At 51.7% G+C, this 22543-nt stretch overlaps 1 protein-coding gene across 1 annotated transcript; it reads left to right on the forward strand.

The window, feature by feature from the left end:
* The first annotated feature begins 12183 nt into the window (after nucleotides 1–12183).
* On the forward strand, nucleotides 12184–20232 carry FGF23 (fibroblast growth factor 23). The gene is made up of 3 exons (XM_002712826.6): nucleotides 12184–12608; nucleotides 16128–16231; nucleotides 17968–20232. Exons 1-3 carry the CDS (start codon nucleotides 12215–12217, stop codon nucleotides 18406–18408), a joined length of 939 nt encoding a protein of 312 aa, XP_002712872.2. The 5' UTR covers nucleotides 12184–12214; the 3' UTR covers nucleotides 18409–20232.
* Nucleotides 20233–22543: the final 2311 nt, after the last annotated feature.

The following is a 22543-nucleotide window of genomic DNA, read 5'->3' on the forward strand; positions in this document are numbered from 1 at the left end:
CAGCTCTCTGTTGTGGCCAGGGAGTGCAGTGGAGGATGGCCCAAGTGCTTGGGCCCTGCACTTGCATGGGAGACCAGGAGAAGCACCTGGCTCCTGGCTTCGGATCAGCACAGTACGCCAGCCACAGCGCACCGGCTGCAGCGGCCATTGTGGGGATGAACCAATGGAAAAGGAAGACCTTTCTCTCTCTCTCTCTCTCTCACTGTCCACTCTGCCTGTCAAAATAAATAAATAAATAAATAAAGAGGGGTCTTCAAAAAGTGTGTCGAAAATATGTATTATTAAAAGAAACTATACTTGGCTTTAAAAAAATTTGCACCAAAGTAAATATTTCTTTTAATTCCATGAACTTTCTGAAATACCCTCATACAGTATGGTCCCATGTCAATTCATTCACCACGCCACAGGCTACCAGAATGATCACCCAGGAATGCAAATTCAAATGCTAATTCCCTGCTTGGAAGTCGCAGGGCATCCTTTAGGCTGAAGTTCAGATTCCTCTACTGTCCATCTGGGTTCCGTCCTGCCCACCTTTCCTGCCTGATTTGGCAACCTCCACATCTGCTATGATACCGTGGTTCTACGGAGCTCCTAGCAGCTGTCCAAAGCTGTCCTGTTCTTTCACAATCCCATGCCTCTCCACAGTGAGCGCCCCTCTTTTAAAATGCTCTCCCTATGCCACCCGCGTCCACTTTGCTCCCTCAAAGCCCAGCTGCCTCTGTGACGCTCGACGTCCCTGTGGGAGCTCGTTCTCCAGCTCCCAAAGCCCGCGGACACTCCTTTGTGGCACAAGTCCCCTCCGGGAGCTGCCTCTCCCATGGGTGCTTCCCCTACCCGAGTGGAAGCTCCTTGAAGGCCAGGACTTGTCTTTTCACCCCTGCACCCCCTAATTCAGTGTGGCACTGGGCTGTATTAAGCACTCAGGGTGTAGTCTGAGCAACTGGATAAATATTCAGCTTGCCTCACCCTGGGAGACCTCCAGGAGGTGGGATGGACCAACGCCAAGAACGGACACACACTTCTTAGAGGCTGCTGGGTGCTTCAGGAAGTCCATGGGAAATGGAAGGAGAGGATAATGTGAATTTCCCACATTGAGTCCCATTGCACAAAGAATGGAAGAACGCGCTGGGCAGCTACTGTGGACTGGATAGTTTGTGTAGGAGGTAGATAGCATATCCTCAGTCTGCAGTCATATTCACAAGCTCAGAGACATCAGGTGACTTTTTTTATTTTCATTTTTTATTTATTTGATAGGTAGAGATATAGACAGTGAGAGAGAGACAGAAAGGTCTTCCTTCCATTGGTTCACCCCCCAAATGACCGCCACAGCCGGCGCTGCGCCTATCTGAAGCCAGGAGCCAGGTGCCTCCTCCTGGTCTCCCATGCGATTGCAGGGCCCAAGCACTTGGGCCATCCTTCACTGCCTTCCTGGGCCACAGCAGAGAGCTGGCCTGGAAGAGGAGCAACCAGGACAGAACCCGGTGCCCCGACCGGGACTAGAACCCAGGTGCCAGCGCCGCAGCAGAGGATTAACCAAGTGAGCCGCGGCGCCGGCCCCTGACATCAGGTAATTTGTCCAAGACAACAGCTGGTAAGAGGGTGGGCAGAGTTCAAGACTCTGGGATTTCACAGACGTGGGGCCACTGCTCCCACAGCATGTGACCTGGCCCATGTCACCTATAGGGTGCCCCACTGGAATGCAGAGAAAGCTGGGCATAAGTCATTACTCATGAGATTTGGAATCCATCAACAACCTTTTCTAGGTCTTAGTGTTCTCATCTGTAAAATGGGTATAGTATCGCCAATCTTACTTCCCTCCCCCAGCTGTGGTGATGTGCAGGCCAGATTCTGTGGCCTTACTTTGAAAGGGAGCAGAAGGTACCTAGAGGACTGCCGTGGAAATATGGCAGACAAATGGATCTCTCAAGAATACAAGGGCTCGCCCCAAAGAGGAGATGTGCCACCCAGTGCCTCCATACAGGGAGCGCTTGCTGGGGAGGCTTCCTGGGTGAGGTGAGTTGGTTCAGTTCTGAAGAACAAGGAGAGGAGAAGAGGAGGGTGAGACTGAAGACAGCAAAGGCAAACCCTGGCACTGGCTGAGAACTGGCGATGTGACAGGAGGTGCCACAGAGCAAGGCTATCTTCCTGGAGGGGAGACCTGAAACCTGGGGTGGGGGGTAATCGGAGAGAAAGAACGGTCTTCCTTGGTGTGCACAGAGCCCCCGGCACCCCAGGCTCCCACACAGTGCCCCGCCCTACACATGGCTGTGCTCGTGCCCCTGGAGGGAAGCCCAGATGGGAGCCACGATCCTTACTTGGTGGATGGGAGCCTGCAGAGCATCGGGAAGCTGTGAGCTCGGCCCCTCGGCAACACTGGCCAAGCGCAGCCGGCATCTGAACCCACCAGGTTCTGTTTCTGCTCCTGTTTTCTTTCTAGGTTCACTTTGCTTTTTGTCACATCATGTGAAGGATTCACTCTCGTTCCATGAGTATTAAGTGCTTAAAATGCACCAGGCAGCCAGTGCCGTGGCTCAATAGGCTAATCCTCCGCCTGCAGCGCTGGCACACTGGGTTCTAGCCCTGGTCGGGGTGCCGGATTCTGTCCCGGTTGCTCCTCTTCCAGGCCAGCTCTCTGCTGTGGCCCAGGAAGGCAGCGGAGGATGGCCCAAGTGCTTGGGCCCTGCACCCGCATGGGAGACCAGGAAGAAGCACCTGGCTCCTGCCTTCGGATCAGCGTGGCCATTGGAGGATGAACCAACGGTAAAGGAAGACCTTTCTCTCTGTCTCTTCTGCCGGGAGGTAAGGCTGTACAGGGACCACCTGGGGTTGTGCCAGGAGGCTGAGGCCACAAACCAGATGACAGTAGCAGTAACAAGCACACAAGGAGCATACAACAAACCGCAAGATTAAGCATTCCAGGTGTCCTGATAGCATGCGGCGTCAACAGCGCAATGTGGCAGGTGCAGTCAGCACCTGTCGCCTTTTCACAGATGAGCAAACGGAAGCTCCGGGAGGTGAAGCAGCTGACAAAGGTGACGGGCCTGGCGCAACGTGGCCGTCCAGCCCAGCTCTATCCCAGGCAGAGCTGGGAGTTAGCAAACGGTCCAGGGAGTGAGAGGGCCGCAGAGGGTCAGAGCACAGGGCACGCCAGGAGACAGGAGGAGGCTGAGCGCCCACCTCTCCCCAGGGACCCCGGCTCCTCCCAGCCGTGTGGCAGGAGCATCCTGTCGGCCCCACCCCCACCCCTCAGCAACCCTGACCTCCAGCAGGCTGAGGGGGTGCCTCCTCCGGAAGCCCCGACATCCTGCACTCTGCTGAACCCACGACGTGTCAGATGGCCCGTCCCAGCTGCAGCGCCCAGCCGGCCTGAGCTGACAGGCTGGGGCTGGATTACCGGCCCCTCGGCTAGAAATAGCCCTCCGAGAAGTGGGTAGCGGCTACGTGTCCACAGGGAAGCAAGGAGGCGGGGCAGCGAGTCCCAGGACCCTGAGATAACATGAGCCCGGATGGTGGGCTAGCCTGGGTCACGGGCTCCATCCAGGGAGATGAGTGGGAGCCAGGATGTGTGTTCCCTGCCGTGGGCTGCGTGACAAACCCCAGGCATCCTGACAGGGCGGGCCAGGCCCTCTAGGACAGCCCTGGGGCACCAATAAGTTCGGGAAGCCTGCGTGGACTAACACACGCACGCACACACGCATGCACTCACACACACATGCACGTGCAGCCCCTGTGCAGTCCAAAGTTTCTCTTATCCCAGCTTTGGAAGTGCGACTGTCATGGCTCTGGTCTGGGACAAAGGACTAGCCTGGGATAATGGGAGGACAGCAGCCTGGCTGAGCACCGCAGAACAGTGACCGAAGGTTCAAAGTCAAACAAACACCCCATGCTCACCCTCGAGAGTGTTCCCACTGTACTCAATTCCCCCATCTCCCTGCTCCCTGGCCCTCCACCCCACAGGCTCCCACCCCAGTGGCTTCAGACCAGAGGACGCCTTCTTGGAAGCAGGGACATTGCAGAAGGGGACGTGGTGGTGCTGAGATCTCTGCTTTCGGTGCAAGAGGACCTGCCACAGCCCGAGTGTGTGACCTTGGGCACGTCACAAATTGATGCAAGAAAGGTGGTGATTCATAACACCTGTGGAGCTGCTGGGGAAATTAAGTCAGACAGAGAGTGCACACTCGAGAGGCTCCGGAGAGGACTTTTTTTTTTTCTAAGATTCATTATTTTATTTGAAAGGCAGAGTCACAGAGAGAGACAAGGAGACAGAGAAATCTTCCATCCATGGGTTCACTCCCCACATGACTGCAACCAGAGCTGGGCTGGGTGAAGCCAGAAGCTTCCTCTGGGTCTCCCACGTGCATTCAAGCACTTGGGCCATCTTTCGTTGCTTTCCCAGGCACATGAACAGGGAGCAGGATCGAAATGGAGCAGCCAGGATTGGAACCAGCGCCCAGAGAGGATGCTGACACTGCAGTTGGTGGTTTTACCTGCTGTGCCCCAGTCTGGGGACTTCTTTGTGATGCTAATGGATGGCGTGGTGCAGGGTCCAACCCCAGCCTCCCTTACGGAGCACCTGGGGCCTGTCACAGACATGTCTCATACCGCCCTCCCACCCTGGCCTCCTCCGTGGGGCTCAGCAGGTCTGAGAAAGCCCTCAGCAGGTTGTTCCTGCAGCCGCAGCGGCTGGCATTGACCTTCCAATCTTATCTCAACAGAACCCACATAAACACGATCAAATATTTACATTTTTAAAGTTTGGGTTTATCCGAGAGATGCAGAGAGAGACAGAGAGTGAGCATGCTCACGTTCACTCCCCCAAATGCCTGCAACAGCTGGGACTGGGCCTGGGCTGAAGCCAGGAGCTCAATCCAGTTCTCCCCACATGGGTGACAGGAACCCACATTGGCAGGAAGCTAGAGCCAGGAGCCAGAGCCAACAATCAAAGCCAGAGGCCAGTGCTGTGGTGCAGCAGGTTCATGCCCCAGCCTGCGGTGCCAGCATCCCATACGGGCACTGGTTTGAGTCTCAGCTGCTCCACTTCTGATCCACCTCCCTATTAATGCACCTGGGAAAGCATCGGAGGATGACCCAAGTGCTTGGGCCCCTGCACCCACATGAGAGACCCGGAAGGAGCTCTTGGCTCCTGGTTCCTGGCTTTGGATCAGCTCATCTCTGGCCATCAAGGTCATTTGGGGAATGAACCATGGATGGAAGCCCTCTCTCTCTGTCTCTACCTCTCTCTGTGACTCTTTCATATAAATGAAATAAATCTCTAAAAAAAAAAAAAAAAAGAATCGAAGCCAGGCACTCTGATGTGGGATGCAGCTAACTGCACTCATGTGGGATGAGTCTTAACTGCTAGGCTAAATGCCCAGCTCAGAAAATGACTGTTTGTATGTCACATTGGACACTTGGGGGGTCTCCACAGGTGACCAGGTGAGCACATCAACACCACCATGCACCGAGCACCCTTGGGGACCTTCATGAGCTTATAGCTCAGGAAGTTCTACAGACTTGTGCAGGAGGCAGATCTCCTGAACGTTAGCAGGAGACTGGTTAGCACAGCCAGGCAGACAGGACCCAGAGCTGGGCGTTCCAGGAACAGCAGCCACTTCCCACTACCCCCGACGCCAACCCCCACCCGGCAGAATCCTTTTCTTCAACTAAGGATGGAAATGAGATCCCGAGAGGCACTGGCCCAAGGCGGCTTCCTGGGTGTCTGCTTCCCTGTGGGCACAAGGAGTCACTGCCCCTGAGACAGGGCAAGGGAAGCTATGGGAGCCAAACCTCCCAGCCCCTGGGTCAGCGCTAGGACCAGGGAGGCAGGACAGAGCTCTTTCCACCCCTCAAAGCCATCTCCTCTATCTCCAAGGCACCCCAAATGCCAGGTGGCGTGAATGAGGCCAAAGCCAAGGAAGAGGACCATGGGTTGGTCACCAGCCAGGCTCAGGACACAGAAGCCGAATTCCCTGCACTGAGCAGATGGGGACTGCACGCCCGGGGTCCGAAGCCTTGTGCTCACCCCAATCTCTGCCACTCCACCCAGCCACATGCCCTTGGGGCCACACTGATGCTCTCCGTGGTTCCCAACAGGGCTTGAGATGCTGATTCCCACCAGGAGAGGGTGCGAGGCAGAAGGGACTCCATGGTCCACGCTGCTTGGGGGTACTGGGAGGGGAAGGAAACAGCAGAGAAAGGGAGTGTGTTCAGGTTTCGCAAGTCTGCCAAGTTCTGGGAACTCCAGATGGGGTTCCGATGTGGGCAGGCACCAAGCAGCGACACCCACCACGCACAGGGGATGTAGTAGGAGAGACTCCAGCCAGGCACCGACCTGCAGGAGCAAGAGTGGGGGCAGTGCCTCTCCTTGCAGCCAATTTCTGCCAGGGACAAAGGAGAGAACCATTATGTGAGTATTCTAACCTATTTAAATATAAAGTAAGAGGCTGGCACTGTGGCGGGCTAAGACTGCCTGCGGTGCTGGCACCCCATTTGGCCACCGGTTGGGTTCTAGTCCCGGCTGCTCCTCTTCTGATCCAGCTCTCTGCTATGGCCTGGGAAAGCAGTGGAAGATGGCCCAGGTGCTTGGGTTCCTGCACCTGCGTGGTTGACCCCGAAGAAGCTCCTGGCTCTTGGCTTCAGATCAGCCCAGCTCTGGTCATTGCAGGCATCTGGGGAGTGAACCAGTGGATGGAAGATCTCTGTCTCTCTCTCTTTTTGTAACTCTGCCTCTCAAATAAATAAATAAAATCTTTAAAAAGAAAATAAGATAATAACATGAGAGTGAGTGAGGGTGGAGAAGTCTCTCTTTTTTTAATTGTTATTAGCTGAATTCCACAGTTTACAGCAGGATTCGCTCATCTGTTCCATAGTTGTGTGGGTTTTGACAAATGTGTAAGATCATATATCCATCACTACTGTAGCATACACAACTGTTTCACTGCCTTAAAAAACTCCTGTGCTCAAGCTCTTTGGTCTGTGGACTGTTCCTGTACTCAGACAATGGACAGTGACTCCTACCCACAAGTGCTGACACAAAATGTATCAATTCTGTGTATCCTGCCCCTAACACCTTGCAGAGCCTGTAACTGTGTTCTTGGATGCCCCAATTAGCTTTTGGTTGAGTGCTCTCACCTGCACCTGCTGTTGACACACCTGTGGCTTTCCTGCCTTCTCTCTTCAGCATCCTTATATCAGTCCCTTTACCAGGTCTGTCTCACGTCTTTCAGGATTCTCACACTCAGCACAGCGCGGTGTGCTCGAATTCTGATCCTGAGTGCAGGACAGTTTGCGCTGTGGATAAGCAAGCACTCAGCCATGCATAATCTTATGAAATACTCTCAAACCTTTGCTATCATTGTAAAAACTGTTATGCTCTGTATTAAGCTCAAAGTAGGCAGCAACAGGGCTGGCACTGTGGCATAGTGGGTAATGCCGGCATCCCATATGGGCGTGGGTTCGTGTCCTAGCTGCTCCATTTCTGATCTAACTTCCTGCTAATGGCCTAGGAAAAGCAGAAGATGGCCCAGGTGTTTGGGCCCCTGCCACCCACATGGGACATGTGGAAGAAGCTCTTGGCTCCTTGCTTTGGCCTGGCCCAACACTGGACATTGCAACCACCCTAGGGAGCGAACCAGAAGATATAAGATTGAATTCTGATGTCTGCCTGTCTGTTTCTCTCTGTAACTCTGTCTTTCAAATAAATAAATAAATCTTTAAAAAAAAAAAAGTGGGAAAGTTCAATGCTACGCATTTGAAAATCAGAGCCTATTTCAAATCAAGTAAGCTGTACTCAGATGCCTACACCCTTCTCGTCAACATTCATCACCCAGTGTCAGCGTCAATATTTATAAGTTAATGAGTGTGGCCGTTCAGGAGCACTGGAAGCTGGAGGAAGCCATGGCAGGAGTGAAAACCACTCCTTGCTGAGCCATGGCGCAGCAACACAACGTTTTATGGGGGGACTTGGGCCCCTTTCCAGGCCCTAGATCCCACTTGGCACAAGTTCTAGGCTCCCTCGCCCAAGATGTGGGAGAAGGGGCTGCCTTGAAGACAAGCCCTCCCCTGGGCTTCTATTTTTAGAGTTTTTTTAGGCAAGGTTGCCATGACAAAAAATAAGCTGGAAGTTGTCTTTGGGGAGGAGAAAATGGAACATCTCACTTGGAGGGAAAGAAGCCACACAGAGGAGAGGACTGAGAGGTGGTAAGTGCAGGGAGGGCAGAGACCTGTGGCGACTCGGCCGCCAACACACCCCTCGCAGGGCCAGTGGATGTGTGGGTGGGTGGGTGGGGGTGTATGTTAGTTTACTTTACATCGCTGTCACAAAATACCTGAGACTCGTTACTTCATAAAGGAAAAGAGTTTAGCTCAAAAATGTGGACACAGCCTTGGCTTCTGCTTCTGGTGAGGGTCTCAGGCAGTTCCACTCACGTGGGAAAAGCAGAAAAGGGAAGCAGGTGCATGAGAGAGACCGAGAGGAGGTGTCAGGCTTGCTGTGTAACAACCTGCCCACTGGGTAACCCAGCACTCCCAAGAGAAAAGTAGGCATCCCTCTGAAAGGACTGACACTTCTCTAGGGGCTGGCATCGTGGGACACTGGCATCTCATATCAAGGCCCTGCTGCTCCACTTCCGATCCAGCTCCCTGCTAGTGCGCCTGGGAAAGCAGTGGAAGATGGCCCAGGTCCTTGGGCCCCTGCCACCCACATGGGATACCCAGATGGAATTCCAGGCTCCAGGCTCCTGGCTTCACCCTGGACCAGCTCAGCTATTGTGGCCATCTGGGAAATGAACCAGAAGATGGAAGATTCTCTCTCTCTCTCTCTCTCTCTCTCTCTCTCTCTCCTCACTCAAATAAATAATTTAAAAAGAGACAATAGATGTGAACTGTACATAATAGAGCCAGCTCTAAAGACATTTTTTTAATATTTATTTATTTATTTGAAAGAGTTATGGGGGGGCCAGATACAGAAAGACAGCAATCTTCCATCTGCTGGTTCACTCCCCAAAATGGCCACAATAGCCAGGGCTGAGCTAGGCCAAAGCCAGGAGATTGATCCAGATCTTCCACATGGGTGGCACAGGTCCAGGCACCTGAGCCATCCTCTGCTGCCTTTTCTAGGCCATTAGCAGGGAGCCAGAATCTGAAGTGGAGCAGCAGAAACATGACCAGGCCCCATATGCGGTAACTTTACCCACTAGGCCACAACAACGGCTCCACCCTGTAAAGACTTTCTATAAGGCACCTGTCACAGAACAGGCTTTTGTCAACAAATGTGTTTACTGAATAGATGCACTAAAGCAACAGAGAATCAGACTGGACACGAGGAGGCACGTTTTAACTGTGAACATGATAAAACATGGGAAAAGCATTTTTGGTAGGGCTGAGGCACCTGCCCAGGCAACTTCAAGAAGACAAGGAACAACTGTTGTCCTGGTGGATTATATACCCATCTGTCTGGACGCAGGGACACAAGGTAGTCCCCAGGAAGGGAGGATGATGGGGAAGTTTCCAGTACAATCGTGAGGAGATAAGGTACAGGGAACAGAGGCCTGCTGTGTCCTGCCATCGGTGGACAGAGCCTTGGACAGAGTCTCAAAGAGAAGAGAAAACTGAACCATCGTGAGACCACCTCCTCTCCTACCTGTGAATTTTTCTCACCCCTGTTGCCACCAACATTGTTCATCTTAGTCTAATGACAGTCAGGCCTGTGTTATTTTCTGAATATTGGTGTCAAGTCTTCACAGTGAGAGAACCTGAGGATACTTCAAAAAGTTCATAGAAAATTGAATCCAAAGATAACTGATCTTGGTGCAAAGCAATTTCAAAATCATAGCTACAAGGGGTTGTCTAAAAGTTCACAGAAAATGCATACAGTGAAAAATTACACCAAAATGAATATACTTTTGTGTCTTTATTTATTTATTGCCATTTATTTGAAGGGAAGAACTACAGAGACACAGAGGCAGAGAAAGAAAGAGATCTTCTATCATTTGGTTCACTCCCCCAAATACCCATGACAGCCAGGGCTGGGCCAGGAGCCAGAAACTCCATCCAGGTCTCCCACATGGCTGGCAGGGACCCAAGAACTTGAGCCATCATCTGCTCTCCCTCAGAGTGTGCATTGGCAGGAAGCTTGAGTCAGGAGTGGAGCTAGGACTTGAACCCAGGCCCTCCAGCATGGGAAGTGGGTGTGCCCTGCTGTGCCACAACACCCACCCCGATGTCTTTTCATTTCATTTGCCACCAACACTTTGCAGTATCTCTGTATGATTCCAGTGAGATAATCCTTTCTCACAGAGGAGTCTGAGAAAAATACATCAGGACATGGAGGACCGTGGGAAAATAGATACCTAGAGTGCCCAGTCCTGTGTGGGGACAGAGTCCACGGACATAAGCACAAGGACTGGCCCAGAGGCCTCCACGCAGCTCCCAGGGCAAATTCTCCTGACTCCAGATCAGGTGCTCCACCTGCCATGGGCCCAGCCTCCGACGCAGATCCAAGTAGTTGCCTGGGAACCGTGGATGGTGACATCCAAAAAGCCTCCTTCCTGTGTCTCCTGCTCCCACCTGGTGTCTGTCTCACTTTTGGCTCCCAAGGTCAGCTAGTTCCCGACCCTACGATCGGAACTGTGATAGAGGAGTGCCCTCTAGGTGCCAAGGCCAGGAACCGACCTGCCTCCCCCTTCTCACCTCCCCAAAGCCTCTGAGAAGACCACGGCCCAGGCTCCGGGAAAGGCTGCTTATAGGCAGTGGGTGCTGGTTGGTATTCAGCCCTAAACTCCCCAGAAAGGCCCACCTGCATCCTAACCAGCACTTCAGCTGGAAATTACAGAATGGCATGGGAAACTGGGCCGGCCCCTGAGGGTGGCCCTGGCTCTGTGTACTAATTCCAGGGCATGATTGGCAGCCAGAGTCTGCTTGTGATAGGTACTTGGGTATCAGTACCACCCAGGGTGGCTGATTAGAACCTCCCAGGTGGCTCTGAGGAAAGCATGGGTGGTGGCCTTTGCCCCTACAGATTCTGTAGCGTCTGAGATCAGCCTTGGGGGGCGTAAGTGCATCAGAGCTCTGGTTGGGAACCCACTGGTCATGAGTCCAGGCAGGTGCTGGACATTTCTGTGCATGGTAACCAATCCTCACCTCTGCTCTCAAGTTTTCCATCCGTCCAGTGGGAAGAATTATCCCGAGTCCGCACCTTCCTTCGCTCTGCCAAGTAGGGAACACCTGTGTGATGGCATGTGCTTCCCACGATGAATCCTTTTATCTGTTGCCCCTATCAGATGTGAGCTCCTTGAGGCCGAAATCCCATCTTACCTCTCCTGTGTCGACCACACTGTCGAGTTTGATGCCTGCACGTGGAATGCTTTCAGTAAACACGAGGTTGGAAGAGCAACTGTCTCCTGGGGTGTGTGATTTCCTGGCATGTAGCTTGCTCTGCCTCGGCTGTATGGGCTTGGACCATTCCCCCAGCATCAGATACAGCCTCCCAGAGGGCACACCTGTGAGCAGCCACCAGCAGTCCACCCACCATGGACCCTAACTGCAGACTTCCTGTCCCGCGGCTCTGCTCCTGGGCCCCTGCCTGTGCTGTGAACCCCTGGCATCCAGCAGCCTTCCAATCTCCTAGGACTTGGTCTCCCTACCTGGGAGAGACCAGAGGACCAGTCGGGTGGCCCCCAGACAATACACCCGAGAGAAGCCAAGAAATCGACCCTCGGCACTTCTTGCTCTGAAATCTTCCCAAGGTGGCAACTGTGTCCCTTGTCCCCCTGCTGCCAGCTCGCGTGTCTTTACGAGGTGGGGACCTCAGAGGGTGCCATTTGCTGCCTGGTGGTGTCGCATTAGCTCTGTGTCCCTCCAGAGAGCCACCTACTGCTGCACACAGAGAGAGCGCCGGAAGCACACTTGCTGACTGGAGTGACAAGGACTGGGAGACGAAGTGGGAGATGGAAAGCGTCCATCCGCAGACTGCACAACTGCGGCTGGATGTTTTCGGAACCGCTGGCTGCCTTCACATTTCCTGGTGGAAGTGGGGCAGGTCAACAGACAGCCAGAGTCACAGATAACTTTTGCCCACACATCATTCACTTTTTAGAGTGCTGGCTTGAAACTGTGTGTGTGTGTGTGTGTGTGTGTGTGTGTGTAGCCAACGTGCCTTCCGTGACCCTCAGGAGTCACTCCAGTTTCTCTGAATGGGCTGATTACAACACAGAGGATGTGGACGCTGGGGTTTTTCCTGTTTGATGTCACACTGCTACCCTTTAAAAGTCTAGGGGGCAAAAGGAGGGAATGCAGCCGAGGCTCCTCACGTCCCTCTCTGCTACTTGCAAGACTCAGCCCAGAGGGGAGTCTCAGGTTTCAATCTCAGCATCTGCCATTCGGAGAGAGAGGCGCGATGTTAGGGGCCCGGCTCCTCCGGCTCTTGGTCTGTGCCCTGGGCAGTGTGTGCAGCTGGTGTGTGGTCCGAGCCTACCCTGACACCTCCCCGCTGCTCAGCTCCAGCTGGGCTGGCCTGACCCACCTGTACACGGCCACCGCCAGAAACAGCTACCACCTGCAGATCCACAAGGACGGCCAAGTGGATGGCACACCTCATCAGACCATCTACAGTGAGTAGGGGCTTCTGGCTGGGAAGAACGGGGACCTCCCCTGTTGTCCACTATGGAGAGTTGGGAGAGGGCTTGGGTTAGACCAGAGTGCTAATCCAGCCACCGAATGTGTTGCCCAGGAACCGTTTCATGGTGTATGGTGTACGTGTGTGTGTGTGTGTGTGTGTGTGTGTTATCCTTAGGAGAAGAGTCTGCTCTCTCCCTAATGAGTACTTACTGATTTCTCTCAACATGAATACTTTGTCTTAGCTAAAACCCCTCTTCCCACAATGAGAGCCCACTTTCCCTTTGCCTTGGCCAAGGAGTCAAAAAAAAAAAAAGTATGGAAAAGAAATGCAAGGAGTCTAGGAAGAAGAGAAGATAGATAGATGAACACAGGATGCTTTTTTGGACTTGCTAAATAGGGAGATTATAAAGAAGATTGCTTATCACATCAAGAAGCTGCTTCCAACTCCTAGCTTCTAATATTCTGGCCTCATAATTGTTCTTCAGAAGAACAGATGGAAGGCAGAGTGCCCAGGTGTTGTATCTCGGTGAGTCCGACCGAGAGCACTTCCTTCCATGTCCTCATCTATCCATGCATCCATTCGCCCAACAGGGTTACTCATGTTCTGCAGGAGTCCAGGGTGAGCTGGTGACTATTCTCTGGGGAGCTCACATCTGTCCTAGCAGTGTCAAGTTGAGCTAACTGGGAACTCACTGGACACATGAGAACACTGCAAAGTTTCCAAAGACTAGGTTTGTGGGATGCTGGATCACAGTCCACAGCAGTCCATCAGTTAGCAATGACCCAAAGGAGAGCTCCTTCACTGTAAAAGGGAGAATGGAGTAGAGGGCATGTGTGTCTTGACGGGTCTTCTGTTTTAGGAGGACATGTTAAATTACTCTGAGGACACAGAAAAATGAAAATTGACTCAAAATAGTTCAGGTCAAAGGAATGAAGGAATAATCCTGATCTCTAACTGAAAAACTTCTCATAGGAATTATGGGTTCTCTTTTATTGTTGGACTAGAGTAAGGAATTATCTTGCTGTGACCCTGCTGTGTGCAAAGCATTTGTTCTGCTAGGAATCAATGCTTTTTAAGCCTGGTAGCATAATGCATGCACACACAGAGTCAACCTTGGAAACCTCAAAGGCTCACTGGGTACTGACAGGCAGTGAAGGGATGGGGAGTTCTCTCCAAATTCCAAGCAGGTTCCAGAAGCAAAGGAGATATAGCAGTATTCAGAGTCACTATTCTTGAAGCTGAGTTTGATCTAACAGCATATATTTGAACTAAATCTGGATCTACTTGATGTGACCACAGTCCTGCTCCTGGTAGTCAGTGGGTATTTAGTAGGACCCACGATATGTCTGGAATGATACAGAGAGGGAAGACAGAGCTCTTCAACAGCCTCCAGTCTGCCATCCCTTCTGCCTGCCAGTGCCTTCTCGAACTTCTAGGCAACACAGGTTTGCACCTCTCAGGGGAAGCCACCTCGGCCTCCTCTGCAAAGCTGTCTGTGATCTGAGCCCAGCGTTGTGGTGCAATGGGTTTAGCCACTGCCTGCAATGCTGGCATCACATGAGTTCCAGTTCTAGTCCTGGCTGTTCCACTTCTGATCCAGCTCCCTACCAATGCACCTGGAAAGCCAGCAGATGATAGCTCAAGTGCTTGGACCCCTGCCACCCATGTGGGAGACCCAGAAGGAGTTCCAGGCTCCTGGCTTCAGTCCGGCCCAGATCTGGATGTTGCAGCCATTTGGGGAGTGAATTAGTGGATGGAAGATCTCTCTCTCTCTTTCTCTCTCTTCCCTTCCCCCATAACTCTGCCTTTCAAACAAATAAATAAATCATAAAAAGGCTACATGTGATTTAAAATGCATGAGAATAGATGATGACACATTATTCTGACTCCCATAGAAAGAAAGGGTAGAGAACAGCTAAGGAATATTTGTTTGTTTGTTTTTTAAATTTATTTATTTGAAAGTCATAGTTACAAAGAGAGAGGAAGAGACAGAGAAAAGAGAGATCTTCCATCTGCTGGTTCACTCTCCAGTTGGCCGCAACAGCTGGGGTTGGGACAGGCCAAAGCCAGGAGTCAGGAGCTTCTTACCAGTCTCCCATGCAGGTGTAGGGGCCTAAGCAGTGCTTTCCCAGGCCATAAGCAGAGAGCTGGATCAGAAGAGGAACAGGGCTGCTGTTATGGTATATGATGCTGGTTCAAGTCCCGGTAGCTCCACTTCTGATCCAGCTCTCTGCTATAGCCTGGGAAAGCAGTAGAAAATGGCCCCAGTGTTTGGGCCCCTGCACCCATGTAGGAGACCTGGAAGAAGCTCCTGGCTTCGTATTGGCGTAGCTCTGGCCATTGTGGCCATCTGGGGAGTGAACCAATGGATGGAAGACCTCTCTCTCTCTCTGCCTCTGCCTCTGCCTCTTTGTAACGCTGCCTTTCAAGCAAATAAATAAATCTTTAAAAAAAAAAAAAAAGAGTAGCCAGAACATGAACCAGCATCCATATGTGATGTTGGCTTCCCAGGTGGAGGCTTAACCTGCTAAGCCACACCACCAACCCCCTACTGGGATTCAGATGGACAGCATTTGGCAGCTTCGTGGGTTTCCCAGGCAGCCGCTATGCCCCTAGACTCAGTACAGGTAATCTTTGCCCTGACATGGCTGTGACCTTTGAGCTTGGAACCAGTCTCCACGGAGGCAGAGGGCGAAGGGGTCAGACTTAAAGCTACTGTCAATTATGTATGGTGTAGGAAGCATGAATGGGTTTCGGGCCCTGGCTGGAGACCAGCCTTTGAGAGGAGACACTGAAAGACCACAAGGGGTTGCCCATGGAATGGGAACTACCACATGAGAAAGGACCAAGGACAGTCAGGAAGACCCAAGAAAAATGTTCCATCCAGCCTTGATAGCCATTCAACGTGGAAAGATAAGGCCTCTGCTCCCCTGTAGCTCACTGCCAAGGAGCTAAAGACTAGGTATTGACTAGTTAGAGCCCAATGGGTAGGGCTCCTGCTTAACATTAGCAGAGAAGGGAGAGAGAGACTTACTCAAATACAGTTCTGGACACGTGATGAGTGCTGTGGAACGCATTAGACTATTACACCGCTGGCTGGGTGGAGAACCGGACTCTACCTCCAGGCTGCACCCTTGACAGAGATCTCAGCACAGCCTTAAAATTACAAACGCAGAAGGCTTGGAAGAACATGACCACTACCACTGACAGGAAGAGGCATTAGCCAGGCAACAGGGGAGACAGAGAGGGTACAGGTGCAGAGAGAGAAACAGGTGTACAGCACAGGTGAGAGAATGCTGTGAGTTCAGAGTGCCCCACACAGCAGGAGGTGGGTGTGGCAGTGAGTGGGTGTGTGTGAGATTGAGACAGAGAGAGAAGTGGAGAGAGAGCATTGAGTGACGCCATCATCAATCTTTGACACCAACACAGGAAGGTTTTGTGAGGGTGCAAGTACCTGAAGGTGGGAATTGGAGGTGCAAACAGTCTCTGACCAGGACGCTCCTCTCCATAGGTGCCCTGATGATCAGATCGGAGGATGCTGGCTTCGTGGTGATAACAGGTGTCATGAGCAGGAGGTACCTCTGTATGGATTTCAGAGGCAACATTTTTGGATCGGTGAGTGTGTGTGAGTGTGTGTGTGTGTGTGTGTGTGTGCGGGGAGGCAGCGGTTATGGATCTGCATTTTCCAATAGTTATCTATTGGACTTTTCTGGCTTGAAGCTTCCTTTTGCGGGTGCCTTGCTCATCTGTTCTCAGCGAACACTTTTTTGTCTGATCTGAAATGTTCACATTTATACAACTGGGGTTTGAACCGCAGTCTGTCTGGCCCCAGAACCCAGCCACTCGGTCCCTTGTCTGCACTGCCCATGGGTGCCCATTCTTGTATCTAGCACAGACCCCTGTGTATAGTTGTAGGTCTTAGAGATATGTGAAAGCATGCCATAAAGCACATTAGAACGGGCAAGAAGCTAATGGTGTCTGCTTGGACCTGTTGCAAGCTGCTACCTTAACCAGTCCCCTCACTTTCCCAAACTTCAGCTTTTTCACTCAGAAAAAAAAATGTGGTGGAGTGGCCCACATGATTAGGGAGCACCTCTGTCACAAGTCTGATCGCTGGTCATTCAGATTGGCAAGCAAGAGGTTCCTCAAAGTAAAGCCGGCTGGCACGTCCCAGTGGATTTTGAGATAGTGAAACAGTGGAACTGCTTATTTCAGGATTCTCTTTACCACCAGGCATACTCAGAGAGACGGCGCAAAATGGGGATTTTCTGTTTGGGTACCTGCTAAGTCCCAGTTCCTACAATATTATGTAGCCAGAGTGGATCTACATTTATTTATTTACTTACTTACTTATATTTAAGAGAGAGAGCACACACAAGTGTTACCATCCATTGGTTCCCTCACCAAATGCCTTCAGTAGCCCTTAGCCAGGAGCTGAGAGCTCATTTGGGGTCTCCTGTGTGGGTGGCCGGGACCCAATGACTTGAGCCGTCACCACTGCCTGCCAGGGTGTGCATTAGCAGGAGGCTGGAGTCAGGAGCCAGAGCCGGGCACTCCGATATGCGATGTGGGATGTGGGATGTGGGATGTGGGATGTGTCCGATCCTAACTGCCTGCCCGGAAGGACACTCTTTATCTGTGGAACATCAGAACATCTAGACGAGCACAGCTCCTAACTGTAAAACATTTACTGTGTGGAGTTTGAAAGTTAAATGAAATACACGTAAAGGCCTTCATAGGCACTCAGTAAGCCTCACTCAGTACTAGATGCGGAGTGAGTACTGGAGCCCAGCCAGCTCTCAGTAAAGTTCTTGTCATTGATCTCCAAGCCACATGCTCTCTCTGATGTCACTACTCTCACTCACTTTTGATTGTGCAAACCCCATCCAGGCAAGGACGCAAGCCCATCAGCTTCCAGCCAGGAGAGGATTCAAAAAGGTAGAGAGTAGGGGAGGAGGAGGTGACGTGTAACAGCCCTGGCTCCAAACCCTGAATGCAGCCATTGGTGTCAGCTCTCTCTGGGGTGCTGCCCAGCCCAGGTATCAAAGCCATGAGCTGTGCACCCTAGCGGCGGCCACTCCCTGGAAGTTGGGACTATATTCAGTGCTTGGGCAACCTAGAAGGCATCTGTCACCATCACTGTCCCCGAGAGGGGACCCAGGAGGTTAAACAGTGCTACTTAATGGTGTGTGGACTAAGTCAACAAGTCAAAGCTGGACACAAGAGAGCCTTCTGGGCCTTTGGGCCGGTTGGCACACAGCCTAAGGCCCCAGTGTGTGTGTGTGGGGGTAGGGTCTGGGGTCCCAGGCCCACATCCCCAGCCTTCACACACTTCCCTCTTGCCTCTCCAGCATTACTTCGACCCCCAGAACTGCAGGTTCAGACACAGGACGCTGGAAAACGGGTACGACGTCTACCACTCTCCGGAGCATCACTTCCTGGTCAGCCTGGGCCGGGCCAAGAGGCCCTTCCTGCCAGGCATGAACCCGCCACCCTATTCCCAGTTCCTGTCCCGGAGGAACGAGATCCCCCTGATCCACTTCAACACGCCGAGGCCGCGAAGGCACACCCGGAGCGCCGAGGACGCCTGGGAGCAGGACCCGCTGAACGTGCTGAAGCCCAGGTTCCGGCTGACCCCGGCCCCAGCCTCCTGCTCACAGGAGGCCCCAAGTGCTGAAGACAATGGCCTGGTGGCCAGCGACCCCTTCGGAGTGCTCCGGGGCAATAGGGTGAACATGCACGGGGACAGGATGGGCCCGGAAAGGTGCCACCATTTCCCCAAGTTCATCTAGGGATGCCAAGGGAGCCTCATTAACTCTCCTTTAGCAAACTAAACTCTGTATAGGGACCAGCTCCCTCCCTTGCCCCTCGATGGATGGGGAAGGTGGTGTGGAATCAGCTGCTGCTCTCCAGTCCTTTCTCCGAGAGTCGTCTCACCACCTTCCTCACCCCTATAACCCTACCTTTCTGAATGAGCAACCCCAACAGGTAAATGAGAAACAGGGACTCCTTCCTCCCCATTCCCTGTCCCCCTTCTATATCTCTTCCATCTCTTCCCTCGGCCTCTCTTCTTACTCAGTTTGGCATTAAGGTAAAGCAATAGCTTGGCGAGCTCAGTAACGCGCAAGGTGCAGGGCGGGAGAGAATTCCGGCAGCTTCTCCATGGATCTGAGGGTATGTGTTCCTGCCCTGATCCTGTTGGCATTTGGGTCTGCAGGACTTGCTGCTAACAGCTGGATTGGGCAAGCTGATGAAAACACGGGTCTCCAGCCTTTGTTCTTCCTCAGGCATCTCTGGAGAAGAACTGTGGGAAAAGGCAGCATCTAGGGTGCCTGGTGTCCAAAACCTCGCCGGGGAACTCAGCTTCCCTGCCGGGAGAGAGGCACCCTTTACCCCTCTCTCTCCCTCTGTGCAGCCAGAGCCAGAAAGCAAGAAATGACCCTGCTCCCAACAGGCTTGGGAGATCGCCTCACCTCTGGGCCCCATCTTTGCCCTTAGTGAATCTGGCCCAAGGACCAGCTTTCGTACAGGGTCATGAAAATCTAGATTGGTGTTACAAAATGGAAAAGGCATTCAAACTCTCCCAAGAGGCACTTTGTTAAGCCTCTCCTTCCAGACTCAATAATCATCCATCCTGGATGAATTACAAAAAATGGGACTGGGGCAGAGGCCTTGAGACGCTCGGGCTGCTCTGGGGTAGGCCGTCTGTGGACCAAAGGATCGTGTCCCTTTTCCTAAGTGAAGTGGCATTGAGGGCTCAGGGGTAGCGGGGAGAAGCCCAATAACCAGGGGACTAAATTGTAGGAATTAGGAAACGATCTTGACCATGATTTCGTTCGTGCTGTGGAATAGCAGCTATTGGATTACTTTAAACACTGCTAGGCAGACACACCTGAGTCTCAATCCACTTGGAAATTTTGCGGGCATTAACTGAAGACAGCTTCCTGTCCCAGGAGCCTCAGTGTTGTACTGAGCAGAACAAAGCCTCAAGTAGGGATGCCCAAGAGCTGGGATTGACGTCGGCCCTACAAGGGGGCCTTATTTTCCTACCTCCATTTTAGCACCCACCTAAACTACAGAATACACCTGAAACACAGATCCCAACAACAGCTTCGTGCCAGTCACCACTGTCTGTAACTGCCACCATATAGGCCAACAGAGCCCTTGTCTACTCGCATTGGACAACTGCTTTTTTCCTGATAGTTTTTAGCTGAACTTGAAGGGCCAGTTCCTCTCCTGAAACACTAAAGCTGTGTATCATAGTATATAGCCATGCCTAGCAAATACTTCAATAGTGTTCATTTCCTGTTGGGGATACTATCCTGGATGCTAGCTGGTAGAGGCTCCCCATACTGACAACTAGGTGGAAAGAATCCCAAAAGGACTCGGTAGAAAAATGATTGCAATCCTACAACCTCAACACCACCATGAGGGGTTCTTCTGGGCAGAGCCAAGGTGGCCCCTATCACTTCTTTGATGTCCCTTAGCGTGTGGCAATATTTATTTATTTATTTGGAAGAATGTTGCCTGTCACTCCGTATTTATATATATTTATGAAAATGTAACCCTACTTTTTTTCTTCTGTTTAAGAGAAAAATAAAACTCATCTCAGCTTCTCATAGTGTCTGCTTTTCTGTATTACTCATGAAAGCATGTCGGGGCAAGGGGATAAAAAGGATGGTGGGGGTGGGGCAGGGCTGTGGCATAATGGGTAAAGCAGCTGCCTGCAGTTCCGGCATCCTACATGGGTGCTGGTTCAAGTCCCGGCTGCTCTGCTTCTGATCCAGCTCTCTGCTATGGCCTGAGAAAGCAGTAGAAGATGGTCCAAGTGCTTGGGCCCCAGTACCCATATGAGAGACTGCAAAGAAGCTCCTGGCTTCAGATTGGCGCAGCTCTGGCTGTTGCAGCCAATTAGGGAATGAACCAGCGGGTGGAAGACCGACCTTTCTCTCTCTCTCTCTCTCTCTTTCTCTCTCTCTCTCTCTCCCTCCCCCACTCTCCTTCTCTCTGTGTAACTCTTTCAAGTAAATAAATAATCTTAAAAAAAAAAAGAAATGAAAGAGGAAAGAAAAAAAAGAAACTGACTTGTTTGGGAAGTTTAAAAAAAAATTTTTAAAGGGATGGTGGGAGTGGAGCATTAGGGAAATCCAGAGAAACCAAAATTGAAAAGGGGCATCGGAATTTTTAAATATTCAGATTTTTTCCCATGTATAAGCACACTAAGAAAACAAGTTTTATTAATCCAGATAGAATTATTGAAAACAAGGAAATCTTACCAGTATTAGACTTTTGATCATTCTGTCCCTAAAGTAATTTCTTTAAAGAGAGAAATCATCTTTATTTGAAAAATGCACACTGATACAACCACAGCAGTGTCTCGTAAACTTCAGACATCAGCTGAGTTGCTGCCCTGTGAGACCTGGTAGGATATCACCCAGCTTAGGATCTGCGCACCCTGTCCTTCCGAGGCCGGGGTTCTCAGAGCTCTCTCTTTGGTCTCCATCAGACTAGCAAAACACAGGATGCAAAGACGCTCCTGACACACTGACATGGAATTCACAGCCCTTCAAGCCATAGTTGGCTTTTCATGACCTGGTCTTAGCTATCAGCTCCTCCCTTTTAATAATTAATGTAAAAGTACATAGTGGGGCGGGCACCGCGGCTCACTAGGCTAATCCTCCACCTAGCGGCTCCAGCACACCGGGTTCTAGTCCCAGTTGGGGCGCCAGATTCTGTCCTGGTTGCCCCTCTTCCAGGCCAGCTCTCTGCTGTGGCCCGGGAGTGCAGTGGAGGATGGCCCAAGTGCTTGGGCCCTGCACCCCATGGGAGACCAGGAGAAGCACCTGGCTCTTGCCTTCGGATCAGCGCGGTGCACCGGCCGTGGCGGCCATTGGAGGGTGAACCAACGGCAAAGGAAGACCTTTCTCTCTCTCTCTCACTGTCCACTCTGCCTGTAAGAAAAAAAAAAAAAAAAGTAGTACATAGTGGTTCACCACTTTGGTATTCAAACCACCTTCTGACCAAGTCTCCCAAGGGAATTTTCTTCTTACGTCTCCCTTGAGAGTCTGCGTGCTGACGCTCTCCATTCTAAGGGCACAGGAGCACCATCCCCAGTAGATGCTGAAACGCTGTACTTCTTTGATCACACAAAACAGAGTTTTCAAAGGCTGGTTGATGTTCCTTCCGGAGTTCTCTCAAGGGGTGGGCATTTGGCATAGTGGTTATTGGATGCCTGCATCCCTTATCAAAGTGCCTGGCTCTACTCCTGATTCCAGGTTCGTGTCAATGCAAGTACTTGGCAAGGTTCCTGAAACCCACACACCAGAGATCTTGACTGAGTTCCTGGCTATTGGTTTTGGCCTGGCCCAACCCCAGCTGTTGAGGGCATTTGGGTAGTGACACAGCGGATGGGAGATCTCAGTGTGTCTGTTGCTGTCTCTCCCTCTGCGTGTGTGTCTCTGCCTCTCAAATATATAAATATAAATAAGCAGGAATATAGTGGGTAAAGCCATCACCTGCAGTGCCAGCATCCCATATGGGAGCCAGTTTGAGTCCCGGCTGCTCCACTTCTGATCCAGCTCTCTGCTATGGCCTGGGAAAGCAGTAGAAAATGGCCCAAGTGCTTGGGTCCCTGCACCTGCATGGGAGACCCAGAGGAGACTCCTGGCTCCTGGCTTCAGATCAGCTCAGCTCCAGCCATTGCGGCTACTTTGGAAGTGAACCAGTGGATGGAGGATCTCTCTCTCTCTCTCTCTCTCTCCCTCTCCCCCCCCCCCTCTGCCTCTATATAACTCTTTTAAATAAATAATAAATAAATCCTTTACCAAAAAAAAGGCAGAAGGGCCGAGTGATTCTTCATTTTGTTTTTGGCCCACTGGATCCAAAAACCCATAGAAATGGAGCAGTGACAAATAAGCTCTTGGGAAT

The sequence above is a fragment of the Oryctolagus cuniculus genome, chromosome 9, assembly GCF_051225735.1.
Source record: "Oryctolagus cuniculus isolate XC-2025 breed Fujian yellow rabbit chromosome 9, ASM5122573v1, whole genome shotgun sequence".
Taxonomy (NCBI): domain Eukaryota; kingdom Metazoa; phylum Chordata; class Mammalia; order Lagomorpha; family Leporidae; genus Oryctolagus; species Oryctolagus cuniculus.